General features: G+C 33.9%; 1 protein-coding gene across 5 annotated transcripts in view; it reads right to left on the bottom strand.

Annotated features, from left to right (window-relative positions):
- LOC137391205 (glutathione S-transferase 1-like) overlaps positions 1-15,467 on the bottom strand; it is a 37,944-nt gene that overhangs the window by 15,411 nt on the left and 7,066 nt on the right. The window contains exons 1-6 of one of the 5 annotated variants that reach the window (XM_068077606.1): positions 7,119-7,212; positions 5,938-6,077; positions 5,614-5,706; positions 5,020-5,084; positions 4,806-4,898; positions 1,258-1,702 (exon numbers count right to left, since the gene is read on the bottom strand). The exons of 1 other annotated variant lie outside the window; for it this stretch is intronic. In XM_068077606.1, coding sequence (XP_067933707.1) covers positions 1,538-1,702; positions 4,806-4,898; positions 5,020-5,084; positions 5,614-5,706; positions 5,938-6,073 — 552 coding nt within the window. In that variant the 5' untranslated portion in view covers positions 6,074-6,077; positions 7,119-7,212 and the 3' untranslated portion in view covers positions 1,258-1,537. Of the gene's footprint in view, positions 1-1,257; positions 1,703-4,805; positions 4,899-5,019; positions 5,136-5,613; positions 5,707-5,937; positions 6,078-7,118; positions 7,213-15,467 lie in introns of those variants that run through there. 3 more of the 5 variants (XM_068077601.1, XM_068077603.1, XM_068077602.1) reach the window with 3 other exon arrangements.

The raw sequence follows: 15,467 nt of genomic DNA on the forward strand, positions 1-15,467 counted from the left end.
CAGATTCTAGAGCTTCTATTGTGGCTTCCCTTTTTGGACGCTCCATACTGTGGTTAGATCTCTCACTGAGCCTACTAACTTTCTTGATCTTATTTTGTAGCCTTAGCTGCCAGGATGGAATGGCTTGAAGCCCTGTTGGCAGTGGTGGCTTAATACCCATCTCCTCCAAGATGACGGTTGCTGTACTGTAGATTAGGGCATTAGTATCACTGATTGACCCAGTTGAGATCGACTCCAGTGCCAAGTTAATGTCTTCTAACAGCTTCTTAGGTATGGCCTTGCTAACTCTTCCGCTTCCATAATCATTAGCAGCTTGCATCTTGTTGATGATATTTTCCGCAAGCTCTTTCACCCTTGGGTCAAGGTCCAAGTGCATGTCTTCTTCAACCCATGAGTCAACGCATGATCGTGTATGTGTGACAGTGTGTGTTGATATGCACTCCTCGTTGGTCGAGGTTACCTGGGTGAACTGTTCCCTAATTTCATCTACCTCAAGTTCCAATATGAGGTGCCGCTTGATTATGTTACTACTCTGAGCTACAAGTTATACAATATACATATACTACAATATATATATATACTAGCTGTGCCACCCAGCGTTGCCCGTGTAGAGAAGAGTATTTGGACAGAAAATTGATTTGTATTTAATATATAACACAATTTGCCATTCTAACTTTCAAACTACATATCATGAGAAAAGTTTTTTGTCTTATAAACAATGAGAAGTAGTGAGAGTTTTGCTATTAGCCAGTTTAATAATGTGAGTAAACAGCTTCTCGTGACGTCATGCTATGACCCGCGTCACACGCAAAGCAGTTAGGTTTTGCTCTGATATAATGACTTATATTGGCAGCCTAGCAATTTGACTTCTGTAGTCTTGTGGGCAAGGCGTCAGACTGGTGAATGGCTTGGTCAGAGATCGAATCCTCTTCGGTACGGAATATTTATTCCAAGATTTAAAGATCTATAGCCGGATTTCCGACGACACACGGACTTTGAGAAATACATGTATATATATATATTATTCAAAGTCACATATATATATACACATATATATATACATATATATGTTCATTAATGCCGTTTTTATGTCCATGCTAACTCTAAGTATTTAGACCAAGTGTTTAGGACCAAGAGTCATAAGATGGAAAGGTCAGAAGCTCTGAGAGAAAAAGGACAACCACTAAAGAGAGAAGAAGGATTTCCGAAAATTATACACTGTTAGTAATGACTCAGTTATAGAATAACTCATTCCAATGGTTTTAAATAACATTTTTTGTTTTATTTTTAGTATATAGCCTACATTTATGTTGAATCATATAAGATTTCGACACCAGTCTCTTATTGTGACTCTGTTAACAACAGTATGTACTCACAGACATAGAGATGAGAAATATCATGAGATAACATATCAGTCTATAACTCTAGCCAGTCAACCAGTTGTTACTAGTTTACAGTAATTCAGTATAACAGAAGTCTACTAGTGACTAAACTAGAGTCTTCCCATCTTTAACATCTCCAATATTTGTGCTGAGTGCTACTTATTACCAGGTCTTGTCTTGAGCCAATCAGCAACTGCAGGTATTTCTGTATAATTCTTTACAAGCTCAGAGATTGTAGGATACTCATCCATTTTTAGTTCTTTCATGTGCTCCTGGAGCAGATCGATGATAGAGTATACAGCCGTGTCTGCTAATGATGCCTGTAATAACAATACTTATAATAAACTATTATTTATACACATAAAGAACAGCATCTAACTTTCTAATAACATAAAATTATGTTGAAAACCAATTTTATACGAGTTTTTCAATGTGCTCATTGTGATCACCCAATGATGTTGAAATTTTAATGAAAGATAGAGCATTTTACTCAAGTTATTATGGTATAACAATTTAAATTTTTGGACAATAAACTTTCTCTTTTAGAAACTAATGCAATGTTTATTATGAGTCGATTAGTAAGTATTGCTGATTCATAGAGTGTTGGTCAAATATTGACATTAAAACAGCATTTTTTAACCTTAATTCAAAGTGTTATTATTAAACATATTGCCACATTGTATCAAGCACACATATAAAAATGCCCTAAATAACTCATACAACGGGCCTTTATGAAGTGATAATATTACAAATACTCGTATCAAAAAGATAAACTAAGGTGGAGAGTTTTGAATTAAATAGACAGTGTTTCAATCACTCAACAGAGGTAGAAACAGTATCAAGTATAAACATGGATACTTTATATTTAAAATACAGTGCACCCTCACGATGCCATTTTGATCCATTCCAGGGTTGGCATCGTACGGTGAAAAATCGTATGTAGGGGTTTAGAAACCCTAGTAATTGTATAATGCAAACATCCTCTGGCAAAAACCGTCAAAATTTTGTATAAGTGCTGTACATATTAAAAATTAGTAATAACATAGTATCTTTATTTTACTAACTATAGTTAATTACAGTAACTCTATTATATTTAGTGAATTTATTGGTTATGATCAGCATTAAAATGTAATGTTACAATGTGCCATGAGCAGTACTGCGTACTGTAGAAAGTTCTTACCTTCAAGATAGAGGTACGTATAACAAAAACTTCGAATTCACCTCAAATAAGTTTAGCTTACTAAAAAATACACGCACGCACGCACACACTTAAAGCTAAGCTTTAGTATGTATTTTCAACTACTTTACTGAATTTCAATTTTTTATCACTAAAATTTTATCACCTACCAATTTCTGTCTTCACTTTCATTATAACTTTTAGCGGACTTGTTTAAGACATTTTTTAACTTAAATCGAAGAAAGAAAATCAGAATGATGTTGTTTTTGTAACGAAGTGGATTTTTGTTAGCAGGTTAAGAGAAGTTGTCTGACTACTAAACCTTCTGTATGAAGAGATCACAACTCTAACTTTTCTGTTGATTTAAGAGGAAAATATTATTATTTTCCCACAACCAAACACGAACGGAGCGAATATTTGAGTTTTATGATAAATGCATGTGCACACAACTCACGAAAATTATTCATCAACAACGTCGCAAACCCTTGTACCAAAATCTCATCAACAAATTTAACCATTTTTGTGTAGAGTTGTTTAAGTATAACAACGATACAAAACACATAAAAACCTATTTAAAGATGTTACCAAGTCTTTGTAAATTGTTGATAATATTTTAAAACTTACCCATCTGATCGGATTATACACAAATAGACCAATTAATTTGGCCGAAAATTGTTATTAAAACTTTCCAAGCCTTATTTTTATCAAAATTAAGACCGGCAAATGAAACGCCGAGTGACAGAGAATAGAACCATTAAGTCGTGCGCATTTCACAAAAAAAATAGCGTGCACATTTTACCAGTCTATAGCATTGTCGAATTGCCAAAGGTTGCTATAATTAACGTAGAAGTACTGAAATATAATCATTTCTTTTTTGCCGATTTCAAAGTAACTGACATTTTGGACACTTTCGAGTACTTTGGTATTCTAATTGATGTCCAAAGCAGTGAAAGTAAAGAAAATGATGATATTTTTTTCTAACTATTCTTATGAGATTATTACAATATTTAATTATAAGTTTGGATGACTATTGAAGTGTTATAGTCACACTAACAACATCGATGATGGGCAATATGTTACTGTTATTATTTTTTCTAAATAGTTTTGTTAAATAGATTTTCTAAAAATCTATATAAATATCACAACTTCTTGATATTGTTAGCTATGAGGTTTTGAAATGTAAACAAAATTGTGCATTGGTTTTCTATTATTACTGTATTACTATATTAATAATATTGGTTATTCTAATAATATCAATGCATTTTACTTCTAATATTGCATTTCTCCTATTGCAGAGGTAGAGATATAAACATATAATCTTTTCCTTTCATTATTGTTGTTTGTTGTACATAATAACACGCATACACAGTACATTACAGCTACCATTGCAGTTATCCTATTGCACTGCAGTGCCATTTGACTGATAATATTGCAGTCAAATGGCAACATTAGCAGTCGAGTTTGGATGACTATTGAAGTGTTATAGTCACACTAACAACATCGATGATGGGCAATATGTTACTGTTATTATCTTTTTTAAATAGTTTTGTTAAATAGATTTTCTAAAAATCTATGTAAATATCACAACTTCTTGATATTGTTAGCTATGAGGTTTTTAAATGTAAACAAAATTGTGCATTGGTTTTCTATTATTACTGTATTACTATATTAATAATATTGGTTATTCTAATAATATCAGTGCATTTTACTTCTAATATTGCATTTCTCCTATTGCAGAGGTAGAGATATAAACATATAATCTTTTCCTTTCATTATTGTTGTTTGTTGTACATAATAACACGCATACCCAGTACATTACAGCTACCATTGCAGTTATCCTATTGCACTGCAGTGCCATTTGACTGATAATATTGCATTTCTCAACCATCAGTACCCTTTCTTTTGTCCAATACCACTTTGGTCGTGGGCTGTATGACAGTGGAATTTCTAGTACATAATTATGAGAATTGCTGAGCTGAAAGAAATCAATCGTCGTGTCTCTTTCAGGTGTTGTGAAAAATTTTTCGACAACAGTATTTCAGTGTCTTTGTTATTTTGCCGTACGTAACAAGCACACCGACTGCCAAATTTGAACTCCGGCAAAAGTTTTGTCAAAATTGTATGGTGAAATAAGATTTCTACAGTGAGGTGAGAAAATCATCATTTTCCACACCGTAAGGTGAGAAAATCGTATATCAGAGTAATCGTATTCTGAGGGTGCACTGTAATTGAAAAGTTTCACTCACCTTATCTCCAAGAATGAACTTTCCTTTTTTTATGTGGGCAGTAAGTTTGTCAGTAGCTTGCAGAACTTCAGTTACGCTTTTGGCAGCCTCAGCCTAAATAACAGCATTTATTTGCCAGTAATGTGCTAAATTTGTGGCAGTTGTTTTGAGATTTTATTTAAGCACTTTTAAATAGATAGACATGCGGTGATCAAGTTAGAAGGTCTGAGATTACTTTTTCTTCTTCTGTTTTTGCATAAAGCGCATGAAAAGCCTTTTCACCAATCCCTGAGCAGCTCTCCGCAATCATGTCAACAACAGCAGCTTCCCAGTTACTGGACCCATACAAATCTGAAGAGAAAAGAAAAACTTCATAGGAATAAGTAGTAAACTTTGTGATGTATATTACCAGGAGAGTAAATGAAATTGTCACAAACAAGGTCAAGTTAACAGCATGGTATTGTTGTCATGAAAATGAAATCAGGGCAGATTTGGACTGAGATACAAAGATGTAGTGAAGCTTAACATGACATTGAAGGAACTAAACACAAACAGATGGAAAGTAAAGGTGAAAGACAGAGCTGGATGGAAATCAGTGATAAAGTCTAAACCATAACACAGGATTGTCGAAACGACCGACTGCGAGAGAAAGAGAAAATAGAAAGCAAAGATAGAGAAAAAAGAGAGAGAGGGAGGAGAGAGAGGAGACAAAGAGGAGAGAAAGAGGAGAGAAGAAGAGGATAGAAGAAGAGGAGAGAGGGGGAGGAGAAGGGGGAGAGAAGAGAGAGAAAGATTCCTGCGATAAACTTGAATGTTGTATTACACTTACTTAGCTCTCTGGCAACATATCTCGCTATTGCATTACTTTCACATATCATCTTTCCATCAACTTCTAGAACTGGGAGTTGTCCTTTTGGTGTAGCTAAAACATAGAATGAATCCAACATTGATGTCTATTATAAACGTATCAATTACACACCGCATAGTAAATTCTGCTTATTACATGTCTTTGTCACTCAAGTAGTACTTGTGTTATAAGTTAAACAGAGAATTCACCATAAATTACCTACAAATACATAACATGACAACATATATATACTGGTTATGTGTGATGTTTATAATAAGTTTACTGGAGTAGGTAGAATATACCCACACGGCTTGAGTGCTGCCCATTCTTCCTTTGTCAACCTGCAGTCAATAAAGTCTTTTCCTGCCAGTTTAAACAAGAGTCTAGTACCTTCAGCTCTTCCTTTGGTATCGAAGTATATAAGCTTCATCTGACCGGCCATTTTGCTAAAACAAAACACTCCAGTCTTTATCAAGCTGAATACAATTAACATACAACACAAACATTTTAAGTGAAAGAAATAGAATTCTGTACTGTTTACAATGCTTTATATTGGATAATTGGGCGCAGGTGTAAAGGGTTCAGTGATAAGGAATAACAAAACATCAATCAGGTTTGTGGAAAGGTGCAGTCAATTTTAAACTGAGCAGTTAATAAGAAAATAGCAAATAGGTCTAAGGCATCTTTAGTTAATACAAGATTGCTGTCTAATGTTTAGTAGCTGTGCCAATCTGTTTTAGTAGGTCATCTTTACAATTTCCATTAGAGTCGATTTTAGTATCCAAGTTAGCTTTGTTGACTAAACATATCTATATAAAGAATTACACAACTGCAAGGGGCTAACGAACTATACGAATATAAGTTGGGTTGGTAGATGTATTCAGGTATGTGTTCAGTGTAAGTAGAATACAAAAAAGTACAATCTAAAAGTATAAATACACTCGCGAGTTTTTGAGCGTGTTGTAAGTAATATTACCCAGGTAAGCATGACCTAGTCTCAGTTTACCCCATTTGGTTTTAACAAATGGAAGTTGGCAAGAGACTGGCTAAATGTGTATTCTGTTGATTGGTTAAGCCATGAAATAACCTAGGCAACTGTGCCCTAACTACAAAACCATTTGTCTTGAACAGTTTATCGATATGCCGAAAGAATGACCAGTTTTGTAAGATCCAACCAGTTTTACAAATTTAGAAATTTTTGTTCATTTATTCTGCAGCAACTGTGTCTAAGTAGATTGGTAACAGTACGATTAGCTATCCATGAAAATGATCAATACATTTTGCCAGTAACTTGCCTTAAGTTTGTTTAAGCAAGCCTTTTTTGTCCATCTGAAAGCACCCACTCTACACAAATCTCTATCAAAGATTTTGTTCGATTTCAACCAGTGTTTCACGCAACCTGCTAAGAGTAAAAATTTAATGAGCACCGAGTAAATCAATTACTGAATCATTAGAAACTTTGTAAAACAGGATTAAAATGTTCTCACCAGACTACCTTGAGCTGTAGCTAGTACTTCAACCTTCTGCGACAAAAGATGAACTAGCTACACATGTATGTTCACTTCATCAACTCCTGGCAAGTAGTGCTCAGTCATGCGTTGCAAGATAAAAACCATAACGTAGTGCTTTACTATTATTCGATATGGGAACCAGGCTAAGACACAAATATTTGTAGAAACAAGGCTAGAATATTAATAGTGTGTTATCATACGGTAGAACATTCTAGAATAGATAGCAATGTAGTAATGTCAAATAGAAAACTTGCCCGATTACTATATGACTAGCTACTGGCTCTAATATACATGTAGGTAGCTAACTGGTTTAGTAAATAGGTGCATTTGTGACAAAAACTTGAAGTTCACTATGCATTAATGTGGTGTTTAAATAGAACAGAACTTAGATTCTACTATGAGAAACCTATAAACTCATCAGATGCCTTTGTATTCAAAATGAACCTTTTCCTTTTTGCTTTTGAGCCGATACTAGTTCAGCCATAAAGTATAGTAGTGTTAGCAGTTGCTATTTTTGAGTTATCACAATGTTCATATTCCAGGCAATCCAACTTCAAACAAACTAGAGCTGTTTCAGCTGAAAGTGCTACTCAAATTTTTGACAGCAAGCTGTCAGAAACATTCTCCCAGAATGCTTCCCTCTTATACTCTAATAGTTTGTATGCTCAACTTTATTGTTGTGTCGTATCTGTAGAAACATGTTAATAGCTGCATCTTATCGTCAACATCAAAGAAATTGTGCAAAATCAAACAAACTTTATTCATGCCGGTTTTTAAATCACTAGAAACTTTTCCCTTTATTTACAAATGTTTTGTAAAACAAAGCAAGTATAGAGTGTATGTATCTATTTCAATCACTCTTTTTCTAGAAAATACTTTACTAATAATACTAATTAGCAATCTTACGTATAGTATATTATAATATAGCATAGTATGGTGTAGTATAATAGGATATAGCTTATATAGGACAGTATAATATAAATTACATATACATTTACTTGTTTATTAATGCATTACTAATATTCATTCCATCAGAGGGGATACATACCCTTTGGCTACAAAATCAGCAAGGCACTAGTTAATACTAGTTATATCATGAATGCTGTTCATGTTACAATTGTGTTATAATTAAATAAAGTGACATGAAATTGTTGAATTGAGCAACTAACTCTCTAAAAGAGGAAGGCGTTGATACGCATAGGGAGGTTTGATGGCATATTGACTCAGTAATACTTCATCTGTTTTTTTAATAGTCTTCTATCGCATCATTATTAATGATCTCTTCTTATTGGCTGACATACCTGAGACTCATTATAAATGAAAAACTATGTTGTGTAAGATTTTACACTATGTTGATATTTCCTATTCTTTCAAAGCGCAAATAAGATAATTAACATTAATTCTCAAATTCTTACATACTGCATACTTTATTTAAATGAAACAACACCTGCACACTTGTGGGAGAAAAAACAACCGTGAATAATAAATATCGATTTTAGGTTTCTGCTGTTGTATGCCTTTAAATGTTGCCACTAAGGTTACTAGACGGTTTAAATTTTCTTACACTTTTGCCAGAACGTTTTTGGAGTCGTTCTCTCTAAATTTTACTTACCTCATCATCAGCTTGATTAAGGAGAATTGCAGTGTATCTTGTTTCAATCTCAGCATTTTGTTGTTTTGGTCAGGCTGTTTATAGTTTAAGTTTACATTTTAAGTTGAATGTATTTAAAAAATAGACTGTTATTGAATTATAGTTTATCGATCTAGAGCTAGAATTTTTTGTGAGTCTGTGTTTTCTTGCCTCCAAATATATAGGGCAGTGAATTTATAAGTAATTTGCTTATTGTATTCAGCCAAAACAAAAGGGCAGGTCAGATGAAGCTTACATATTTCGATGGAAAAGGAAGAGCTGAAGCTACTAGACTTTTGTTTAAACTGGCAGGGAAAGACGTTATTGACTGCAGGTTGACAAAGGAAGAATGGGCAGCACTCAAGCCATGTGGGTATATTCTTCCTACTCCAGCAAACTTATTATAAGCAATACACATACCCAGTGTATATATGCTGCCATGTTATATATGCGTAGTTAACTTATGGTGAATTCACTGTTCCATTTATAACACAAATACTACTTGAGTGAAAAAGACACATGATAAACAGAGCATGTTTCTTCATTTAGTAGATATGCTGATTAATAGACATCAATGTTGTCATACTGTTTCAGCTACACCAAAAGGACAACTCCCAGTTTTAGAAGTCGATGGAAAGATGATATGTGAAAGTAATGCAATAGCCAGATATGTTACCAGAGAGCTGAGTAAGTGTAACATAACATCAAATTTATCACAGAAATACTTTACTGTTAAATTGACCTCTCTTATCAAAATCTCATCCACTCTCTTGTTAATGTACATCACATAGTTTACTTGTTATTCTTTTGATGCCCTCCTTGTCATTTTCAGATTTGTATGGGTCCAGTACCTGAGAAGCTGTTGTTATCGATATGATTGGTGACAGCTGTTCAGAAGTTTTTGAACAACTTGTTTTTGTGTACCATTCAAAAACTGAAGAAGAGAAAACAGCTAATGTGAGTTCATGATCACCGTATATCTATTGATTTGCAAGTGTTTAAATGTAATCTTATGCAGATGTTACAAATATGACACATTACTGATAAGTGAATGCTATTAGTAAGGCAGAGGCTGCCAACAAACAACTGAAGTTCTGCAGTCTACAGAGAAACTTACTGTCGAGTTGAAGAAAGGAGAACTTATCCTTGGAGATGAAGTAAGTTGATGTTCCAATAAATACGCAGTTTTTTAAAAATTGTGTGTCAAGATTAATATTGTTCAAATATGAAAGTAGTATAGAACAGAAAGTGGGTTCACCAGTTTAGTCTTTAGTGGTTCAACCATGAAACGAGTGACACAGGCTCACACGGTGCTGGTAGCAGGCAGACTGACCTAATGCAATTTTAATAAACAGTTTAAAGTTATGCTTTTTGACAAACTAAACAAGTGGAAAATGTCAGATTGTAGTCAGTCTTGAACTAGTAAACTTTTTATACTACTAAAATGAGCAATTTGAAATACTATATAACATCATATATTAAAACAGTATGCAAATATAAAGATCCAATAAAATTGCATGCCATTATTGTGTAATATTATACATGTATATATGATGAAAAAGTGGTACAAATATTATTACAGTATTACAAAGCTATGAAGTACAATACAATTTATATATTTGGTAGCTATATGGTATCACTTATTCCAGTGGCAACGCTAGTCTTGTGGCTATAAATTGACCAAGCGCTATTCAGCACTATTTCTTTAAAGTAAATACCATAATAATTAACAAATGCAGCAAATCATTGTTGCATAGTTACATACATGTATTTAGATTAAATTTAAATATTTGTTGGATGTTTCTATTGGACTATTCAACATTATTTCTACCAATTTTGCTGCTATTCCTACAGATATATTGTTTGTTACCATTCCTTTTAGCTTACTCAATCTCCACGTGTCATTCTTGGAAGCGTATTTCATCTAGAACCTTCTATCATGTGACTGACAATTAGTGTCGTTATCACAGGCATGTCAAACTACAGGTTAATCTTAATGTGCTAGTACAGTACTTTAAAAATAGCTACTAAGATGCATTGATCTAGAACCTTCTATTAAGTGATAAGTAACTACAGACCTGTCAAGCTGTTATCCAATAAATTATTAATCCCCATTAGCCACTGAGAGACTTGACACACAATATAATTAATAGTAAAGAATAATAAGAATGTATAACGCTAGCAGTTCTTATCCATCCAAAACTTAACTTAATTCTGGGAAACCAAAGGCTCTTTTTTACATCTGCCATTAATAAATTAACTAGGTATGGGAGGACAACTACTCGTAGAGCACAATTTTATAGAAGACTTGTTTAAAACAGATTCATAATCATTTCCTATAACCGCTCAATTTTTCTCCAAGCACTATTCTTGAAAGCGTATTTCATCTAGAACATTCTATCATGTGACTGATAACTAGTGTCGTTATCACAGGCATGGCAAACTACAAGTTTATCTCATATTAGTGCATACTTTGAAAGTAGCTTCTATGATTTATGTAATCTACTGTAAGCTGAAACTTATGCAGTTATGTTACCTTACTATAGCAACTATGCGTATGCCTAGGATGGCTGGTGTACGTAGGTTGGTTCAATGGATCAAGTATTCTTGCAAAGACCGAGGTGATAAGCAGAGCTTTTATTCGTATATAAAATTATGTGTAATATGTATTATATAGTATATATAATATATTTATATACAGTATTGGCATGTATTCCATGTTTTGGCATGGAAAAGTTAGAATATGTGAGTGGGGAAATTTGCTATCAACTTTTGCTCTTTAAATGCGATTGCATTTTTGCTACAATTACAATGTTCCCATACAGCGATAGGGTAGCAACACCCCCCCACCCCATATGATGATGCAGTGTTATCATGGAAACAGCCGTGCCACTCTCATTCTGTCATGATTCCCTGTTGCTGTTTGGAAATGAAACCACTGTGAGTAACCAATAGGTAGCACTTGGGCATACTTTTCTGTTGCTTCATATGCAGACATGTGGCGCTACACAACCATCCTTCGACTATAGCACCCTATGAATACATGATCTGCTTGTGGATGCGGTGAAGCACTTGAGCGCTGATGCATTCAGGTGTCTCTACACTATTACTATATGGAATCTTAGTGAATGTTCTACTGATCTCAAGCTGAAGAGACAGTTATATCAGCTAAACAAGGTCATTCAATGTTTATGAAGCCTTATACCTGTTGTCTGTTGTTGCCTTATACCTGTGTACCTGGTGATTACCTGTTGCATATGTATGCAATGCAAGAAAACAGATTAAAATATGTATACTTCATACTACATAAGTAAAAGCGTAAGATCCGAGCACAGTGCTCAGTGATAAAATCAGAGCAAGTTAATAACTTAATAGTAATAAAGTGTTTTATTTAAAGTTTTATTGATTTTATACTTCATACTATATCAGAAGGATACGTAGTACAGATATAAATAGTACAAATTAGTATGGAGTCAATCTGCGAGAGAAGGATATAATTTATTTTAGAATTAATTCCTTATTCATCTTAATTTTTTTTTATTTCTGTCTATGTTTGTTTCTTATAACTAGTAGAAAATGGTTGTTTTATTGTCCTTGGCATTCATGTGGCCAGATGCTTTAGCAGTCTCTTGCGCAACTACTACGTGCAATATGATTGGTCAATACATTGGAAGCCCATGTAAAAGTTAAAAATATGCATTGGCTCATATATAGTCCATTATGGCTCATATATGGCATTTTTATTTGTTCACATATTTGGCTCACATGTATCTAAATATTAAAATGAAAGAACTTTTATGTCAGAGGTCCTCTTACATCGAAAGAAGAGTTATTACACAGATTTAGTATAGAAAAGACAACTCCATGATGCATACTCATACTCTTGATTCCTTGCTTAAAGGTTGATTTGCAACAAAACTCGCATTACAGTTATTTGATACGAAAAGAATCACCATGTCTTACTCTGTTGTGTTGTAGATGCAAAATATGTGGAAATGTGATTACAAGCTCTTAAAAGCTCTAAAACGAACAGTTAATCGCAGCCACATGAGACCGCCGTAGTTTGGATCCTCTTTCCAAAACGGCTCAAATGTGACGTAGTTGTGGTAGATGGTTTCTGTTTACACTTTCATGCAACCTTAATCGTCAAAATATTTTCTCAAATATAGTTCACGCATTCAATAAAACCATGTCTATTGTTCTTACGCATCTGTTTTATCGTCATTGTAATGCTGTCACTTTTAGCACTGATATCTTATAACTTACCATAAAAATTCGTTTAATTTTTTAGCCTTAGCTCGAAGGAGTACATATCATTGTCTGATAATCATGACGAGCCTGTTGGTCACCCGTGATAATCGAAAAGTGCTACAGAAATTATTTGCAAAGTATTGGGTCACATGATCAGATTACGACTTGCCGATTAAACCAAGTCGAAACAAAACTGTAAAGTAGCGAGCATCTATATTTGATACGGGCCTTCGGTAAAACCCGAAGTATTTGTCATAAACTAGTGCTACGATAAGTTTTATATTGAGCCTTTTACTGGCCTTTCAATTCACGTGAGAACATCACGTGACAAGACAATAACCAAACTGTAATGACAACGTCAGAGAAATAAATGATTCCAATCTACGGAGGCTTTTCGTTTTTGAGCTTTTAAGAGCTTGTAATCACATTTCCACATATTTGGCACCTACAACACAACAGAGTAAGACCTGGTGAATCTTTTGATACCAAATAACTGTAATGTGAAATTTGTTGCAAGTCAACCTTTAAGGAACTTCCATAGACACTATTTGTAACTTTATATAATGAGGTGCCTTTGGGACTCTGGGTGTCCTTTCCTTGTAATAGCCAGTTGATGATTACTCGTCGCATCTAACAATTCCATTTAAACATATTTTATTATATTTGTTAAATTTATTAAGAGCTCAAATTAACCTTAACTTTCTTTTTTTGAGTTTCTGATATAAAAATTTCAAATCATGACTCATCTTTTAACTCAAATATATTTTTATTGGCCAATAAATCAGTAGGATAGAACTTATGCATTTACCAAAACATCAATGATTTACAAGAAAACGTTTATTATTTAGCCTGTGGTTTGGCACATCTATTTCATCTACATAAAGCTGCTTAGTGGTCTAGAGCACCTGATCTGTTAATAACAGGTTAGGATTTAATTCTTTAGAAAACCATTGATCATAGATTGTTTGATCGAATGAAGTTGGGTATCCATTCAAGATGCCTATGTTGTTCACGGGTTTCTCATTTGGTAGTTCCTGCACTAGTACCAACTATCATCTGTGTAGTCACTGCCTATCTTTTTAATCAATGAGATTTCCAATGAAAGAAGCTTTTGGAAAACGTAAAAACCAAGCGAGCTCTCATGTCTTGGCAGAGTTCTAAATTGATCACTTCAGCATTGTTGTCCATGACAGATGACTAAACTAAAACTAAATTTGTAACTGTTGTTCTGGTTCAGCTAACTCGTTAAAAATAATGAAGCGTAAATTTAGTATCTCTTTGGTTTTAGAAGGAAACTGTTGAGTGCTGATTGTCCAGCAAATAATTTTACTTATTGGAGAGTTGGAGTTGGATTTCAGGATGATAAATTAATAAATGAGTACGATGAAGTACGATAAATGTGATGAATACGATGAAGTGCGATAAATGTGATAAATACGATCAAGTTCGATGAAGTACGATGAAGTATGATGAATGTGATGAATACGATGAAATACTATGAATATGATAAATACGATGAAGTACGATGAATGTGATGAATATGATGAAGTGTGATAAATGTGATAAATACAATCAAGTTCGATGAAGTACGATGAAGTATGATGAATGTGATGAATATGATGAAATACTATGAATATGATAAATACAATGAAGTACGATGAATATGATAAATACAATGAAGTACGATGAATGTGACGAATACGATGAATGTGACGAATACGATGAAGTATGATGAATGCGATAAATACGATGAAGTATGATGAATGCGATAAATACGATGAAGTCGCTACACTATGAATGTATAAGCTGGACATGGTTGAAGGCTAGTTCATACATCACTCTCCTAATCACGTGCATCTTCAATGAGATTCATGGAGTTACCATTACCAGACTTAAATCTGGTTGTCTCTGATGTTGTCAGTAAACAGTCTCTGGCTGCAGTGAACAGAACACGGTGGGCTTCTTGCACAGTAAGTTGTTCTTTTGCTCCGCGGGACCAAACTTAGTAGGTCGCTAAATACTAAAGGTCAAGTTTTATATGGGCGTGTTCATAAATAATGATGGGATATTTAGAGTTATTTGATGCCAACTACACATTTGTTCCCATTACACAATTCTTTAAATTAATTGATGCAGTATTTTCTTGGCTTTCAGATAATATAATGTTTACTGCCTTTAAAAAGTAGTTCCAGAGCTATGAAGTGCAGCATGGGTAAATCATGGGACAGTACAACCGCGAATGATGGGTTATGTCTGAAAACGATTTACAAATATCAAGTTACTTGAAGAATTATGTCTATTTTTATTGTAATTACAAAACACACATAATTATACAAGAAAAAGAGTATAATACTGTTGTATAAATCAATGTACTCACATGTACTGATGTGAAGATGAAGAAGCCTCCGTCTTTCGTTACACTGCCTTATATCCTCCCCTATACT

Source organism: Watersipora subatra, chromosome 3, assembly GCF_963576615.1.
Source record: "Watersipora subatra chromosome 3, tzWatSuba1.1, whole genome shotgun sequence".
NCBI lineage: Eukaryota > Metazoa > Bryozoa > Gymnolaemata > Cheilostomatida > Watersiporidae > Watersipora > Watersipora subatra.